Below are 6,000 nucleotides of genomic sequence, written 5' to 3' on the forward strand. Positions count from 1 at the left end.
AGCTCGAAGTTTTCCCAGAAAAGGCTGATTTACTTTATGCAACTAATGATGCCTACAAAAAGTTTGTATTCATTGACTTTTGGGGAACTGGTCCAACTGGTTCAGATTCCAACTAAGACCGGGTCTTACTGGTTCTAGAAATGTCCAGTCGGGTCTGGTTCGAGTCTGGTTCCCAAAATTTTCATCTTTTGCCACCTCTAGTCTGGGTGCTACTACACATGCGCAACGCAAATGCAGGGGTCACCTGCAGATCTCAAGAACAACAGGGCCGCTTGCACTCTGAACTTGCACTTGCACTTGTCTCGCACTTGGCACGCTTGCGCTTGCGCTTGTGTTACACCTTAAGAGACCGGTGCCGTGAATATTGCATAAATCAGTTGGGGATACCTACCCCTTTGCAATTCCAAAGGCGTGGGGCTCACCAGCGCCTTCGCGCGTTTGCCGCCCCAAAAGTTTATATAAAAGTACAGACTATTCAGCTGGTGTAAGAGGTGACGCTGTTCAGCATAGTAGCTATCCATGTTTACCTGGTCCCCGATCTGACTGAAGAGGTGAGCGCGGCCCCGCTGGACGCCTGTACCCCTGCTGCCGACCTGTCCATGTCGTATTAGGGCAGTCCTCCGCTCCGACTCTGCTGGGACAGCCCCCGATCGCCGCTACACTGCAGATGTGTCGCGCCGCTGCCGGGCGGAGCGCCGGCCCGCGCACCACCCTCCCGGCACGCAGTGTGCTCCACGACTGGCGTCGGGCGGCGCGCGCCGGCCCTCCGACACTCTGCGTGACGCTCCAAACAGCAGCCCCGGCCCAGAGCGGGCCCCAGGGCACCCAATTCTGCATAAGCATCCAAGACATTAAAGGTAGTGTGCCAGCTTTCTTGGACCGTATGGAGTTAATGGCCCAGATAAGGAGAACCGGATTTTTAGAACTTATCCATACCTTCAAAACTCATGGAAACGTCTTAAATTCTTCAAATTTTGAGTACCCCAGTGCGAAATTCGCCCCGACGGGTTGTCGGTCGTACCCCAACCACATTTCACACCACTATGAACAATAAATGCACACACTGAAATCGCTATTACCGATATGCTCATCCAATCAAGTTTCGATAAACCCGTTCATCATCATCTCCTGCGGTTTCGAACACGCCTGTTAGGTGGCTTCTGATGCTCGTCGAGGTCGGAATTTCCAAATACGCGTGGTGCGTCGGGCCGCGCGCTCTGACTTCGGCCAAGAAAAATGCGTCAGCTGATCATTGTCATTTCTGCCACTTGCGTGTGGTGAAATGGGGTCATAACTTATAAGACGGCTTTTTCATATCAATTATTTTACATAAAATCATATTTCAAACCATAAATAATGTTCGACAGCCAAATAAAAGAAACAATACCAACACGGGCTTACAGTTTAAGGCTCGACATTGTGTTGTCTACGATTAGACAGCTGATAACTCATTCCCGTACGTCGTATGGTCGTAACACTATAATGACCTTTGCTCATTGTCACAAGTGCGCCGCATTCGCGATTGTTGCCCGACGCCTGTTTGCAGACCTGAGCCCACTACAGTTGTTATACATATCTAAAAACCGAAAAACTTTTAGGCGAAAAAGGCACTATTCCAGACCCATTTTTGATTTTTTTGCGATATTAGGTAAAAACAGAAGCTTCTTATCCTAGGAAAAATAAAATGGGAAATCTTTCAAAGGTGGCACACTACCTTTAACCCTCGCCGGCCGAAGGGGGGGGCGGGTGCCGCCCCCCATAGGGTTTTTTCGCGATAGCTCCGAACACGCTGGCGATAGAGAGCTGAAACTTGGCATACCTGACCTTTGATCCAAGCCGCATCTTTTGACACCAACCATATTTTTGGGTCAGGTCAGGTCATTGACCTATGACGTCATAAGTGAACCTCTGCACGGTCTTCAGATGTCGCAACTTCGCAACGCCCTCACTGCCAGAGGAGATGTCACAGGGAAATGAAACTTGCAGGATCTAGTATTCATTATGAGTCCCACAACTTGTATATCTCGGATTTTTCCTAAAGGTCATATGAGGTCAGGTCATTTTCGTGACCTCACCATTATAAGTCAATGGGGAAAAATGAAAACTGCTATTCTGGCGCCGGGAACGATCTCCAACTATCTCAAGCACACAGAATCGTGATTTGATGCACTCCTTGCAAGGTTAGATGCGTCACTTTTGCAATGTTGACCTTGCGTGACGTCATTTATGACGTCATCAAGGTCATATTAGTTTTTCGTCAATAACTCTTGATAAAATTGAGCTAGCGAGTCGGGAAAGCCACCATTGGACTCAGGAAGACCTGCCGAATCGAATGATATGCAACATGACCTCTTTTGACCAGCTTCGTGACCTGGGGGTGCTGACCTGACCTTGACCTGAGGTCAACACTCCAAGTTGACCTGACCCGGACAAAAAATATATCATTCGACGCGCCTGAGCGAGACAAACACGATGCTGCCAAAATCGGCGCTCTGCGGCCGTTTTTTGCGAAGTTATTCACCAAAAACTGAACCGTACCTTGGGGCACTTGGCCTGACCTCAGAGGTCACCGGTTGACCTAGGACCTTAAAATCGGGTACCAATATCTGCGTCTCGTAACGGCGCACACGCTCGTCTTTTCCGCGACGCGCTAGCTCCACCAGGGGCGAAACGGCGAGGGGGGGTCGTACCCGCCACCCCCCTCGGCCGGCGCGTATGTAGAAAACCAATAGGTCCGGCGAGGGTTAACATAACCCTCGCGGGACCTATTGGTTTTCTACACACGCGCCGGCCGAGGGGGGCCTCGCCGTTTCGTCCCTGATGGAGCTAGAGCGTCGCGGAAAAACGAGCGTGTGCAGTTGCACCGTTATACGAGACGCAGCGAGTGGTACCCGATTTTAACCCACGAGCCGCTGGGGGGGGGGGCATAAAGTTCCCCCTTTACGTTTTGTCGAATATCTCCGAAACCTGATAAGCTACGAACGTGAAACTTGGCATAGCTTCAAATGAATACTTAGGCAATGTTTGAGGGAAGATTGGTGGTTGTAGCAGTGTAGCACTTAACCCGCGACCGCCTGGGTGGGGGTCGGATCCGACACCCACCGTTTTTCTTGAATAACTCATGAACCGCTTATGCTATCAACTTGAAACTTGGCGTACCTTCTCCCCCATCAATTTGACGTGTATTGTGTTATTGTTAAGAAAAAAAAAATCCAAAAAAATTGAGATATATCTATTTTAGTGACGTAACTACATGGCGTTTTTAGTCAAAAAGTGGTAAATGTTTAAAAAATCGCCAAAAATCAGGGTTTTAAGCAAATTGCAAATTAAGGACATGAATAGACGCAGCTTAACGAGTTCTTTATAATGGAAATCTCGGATTTTCCAGAAAATGCGTTTTTCATCCCTAAAAATTCAAAAAACTATATTTTTGGAAAACAGCTAATAAAATCCAAAATTTTGAGAAATTCCCAAAAAAACCGGAATAAATGTTATAGAGCTCTATTAGAACATGAGATGTTCCGAATTTCAACTTTTTATCTTGATTTTTGACCCCCAAATTGTAAAAAATAGCTCCAACATGCATAGGGCATCGTGACGTCATAAGCATTTTCGTGAATTAGAGGCACTTCTGAACATCGCATGTGAAAACAAATGGCACCACTAGATTCCTGGGACAAAGCTCGTCTAGAAAAGTGCATTTTATGTCAAAAATAAAATGTTGAAAAATTGACCTTTTTTCTTAGCCCTCGTTTAGTTATGTATGGTATAAACGATTTTGTATGCTTTCAATGCACACTTATCGCCAGCACAGTGACTTGGGGTCACATATAACCATTACCATCGGATTCGGCGTGAAAAATAAGCCATAAAACATGTGTCGCACGCCTATGTAGCAGAAAGTGAAAACCGTGACCTTTCGTGACCTGACCTGACCTTCACCCGTACTTAGTATGACCCCTATACGCACATGGTACCTTCACTAGGTCTTTGAGGTCATTTTTGGTGAGTTTCGAGCAGCAGCTATCGATTCCGCTGTCCGTAAGCCTAATCATGCAAAACCTCAGAATTTGACCTTTGACCTGACCTTGACCCGAAAGTTGACCTCAATCTTAAAATCTTAAGAGTGCTTTGGGAAGGTCTCGTAGAGACCTTTCGAACGCCGCCTCGCGGGGCTCGATGCGACCATTGGTTCTCGAGATAACAGGGGGGGATCGGATCCGACCCCCCCCCCAGGCTGTCGTGGGTACGGAAATAGCCCAGGCGGTGCCGGGTTAAGATGACGTCACAGTGATGTCATAAAGTTTTGTCGTTTTCCGATACGGACCGTTTCTGTTGTCGCTGAGCATGAAACTTACTGCAAATGAACCAGACAGCACCTGCTGTCATCCTAAAACATCTAAATACACTTCAACTAGTTCCTGACCAAGCAATAATCGGTCTTTTATATTCGGTCTCGTATGTCGGATATATCGTGAGGAAACTGAGGGTCGCAAATCTATAATTTGACTTCTGACGTCACTGTGACGTCATTTCAAATAGGATTGACACCAAATTTGGACACAACTTCGGCTAGATATTCAGAAAGATGTGTGCAAAGTTTCGCTGCTCTATCTTCTCACGTCGCGACGATATCGTCGCAGAAGTAAAGGGGGGCAACTATATGCTGGGCCATCTGGGCTCACCAGCGCCTTTGGGCGTTTGGTGAGCCCTGAGCCCAGGTCAGGTGACCCCAGGTAGGTACTGGTTCGGTTTTTCATAAACGCAAAAAAACGGTCGCAGAACGGCGATTAGGGCATCATCGTGTTCGTCTCCCTGAGGCGCGTCGAATGGCATACTTTTTGCTCGGCTGAGGTCAACTCCAGGTGTTGACCCCGGGTCAAGGTCAGGTCAGCGCCCCCAGGTCATGAAGTTGGTCGAAGGAGGTTATGTCAAATACCAAAAGGTGTTCTTAGGCTACCAAGACAATATTCGTTGCATGTAATATCATGCAAAGGTCAAGGTCAAGGTCAGGTCAGGTCACCAAAAACGAAATATAGAAAAGGGCATCTGCGACACATGTTTTATGGGTCATTTTATTCATAGAATTCAATAAGCATACTTAATAAGTGATTATGGGGGCGAGGATGGATGACATGATTATGATTAATATAAGGAGGCTTGAAATGATCTCACGCAAATCAAAGTGTTTTTATTTTAGGCAAAATAAATATCTAAAACAGTTAAACAAGCTTTCGGCATTACGCCATCATCAAGTTTTGATGATGATGATGAAACTTAACCCGCGCCCCGCTGGGCTATTCAGCCATACGCGCCCTGCTGGGGGGGGGGGGGGGGCATATTCTGCCCCCCCCCCCCTGTCTAACTTCCGAACCGATGGTCGTAGAAAGACGGGGAAAACGGCAATCGAAAGCTCTCAACAAGGCGGATCTTAAGAGCCCAAATTTTTTTGCTTAAGTAGGTCAGAGGTCAGGTCAACGTCAGGTCAAGGGTACAAAATGCAAGTTTCTACAGTATCGGCCTTGCACCGTAGTTGCCGAAGAATGGACTGAGACTGATTGCCCAAAACGTGTTCTTAGACTACCAAGACAATATTCGTTGCACACAATGTCATTCAAAGGTCAAGGTTAAGGTCAGGTCAGGTCAGGTCAGGTCACCAAAAACAAAATATAGAAAAGGGCATGTGCGACACATGTTTTATGGGTCATTTTACTCATGGAATTCAATAGGCACACTCAATAAGTGATATGGACCACCTCTGGATGAATTTCAGGTCGAGGTCAGGTCAAGGTCAGGTCAAGTGAGGTCAAATTTTGAAGTTGGTTGTTAAGGCCTATAAAGGTGTCTATCCGATGCAGTTTTTCACGGCGAATCGAATGGTGCTATTTTTGTTTCCGTACGAGGTCTAGAACTTCCAAAAAATCATTTTTCAAAATTTTTGTGTGTCGTGACGTCATAAAATTTTGAATAACTCCCACATTTTTGAACCGATTCTTCTAA

General features: G+C 46.8%; 1 protein-coding gene across 2 annotated transcripts in view; it reads right to left on the minus strand.

Moving 5' to 3' along the window:
• LOC122363943 (galactoside alpha-(1,2)-fucosyltransferase 2-like) overlaps positions 1-805 on the minus strand; it is a 35,018-nt gene extending 34,213 nt beyond the window's left edge. Inside the window, exon 1 of one of the 2 annotated variants that reach the window (XM_043333812.1) lies at positions 528-805. In XM_043333812.1, coding sequence (XP_043189747.1) covers positions 528-601 — 74 coding nt within the window. In that variant the 5' untranslated portion in view covers positions 602-805. The remainder of the gene's footprint in view (positions 1-527) is intronic. The other variant, XM_043333811.1, reaches the window with a different exon arrangement.
• Positions 806-6,000: the final 5,195 nt, after the last annotated feature.

The sequence above is a fragment of the Amphibalanus amphitrite genome, unplaced genomic scaffold (assembly GCF_019059575.1).
Source record: "Amphibalanus amphitrite isolate SeventyFive unplaced genomic scaffold, NRLGWU_Aamphi_draft 000648F_arrow, whole genome shotgun sequence".
Taxonomy (NCBI): domain Eukaryota; kingdom Metazoa; phylum Arthropoda; class Thecostraca; order Balanomorpha; family Balanidae; genus Amphibalanus; species Amphibalanus amphitrite.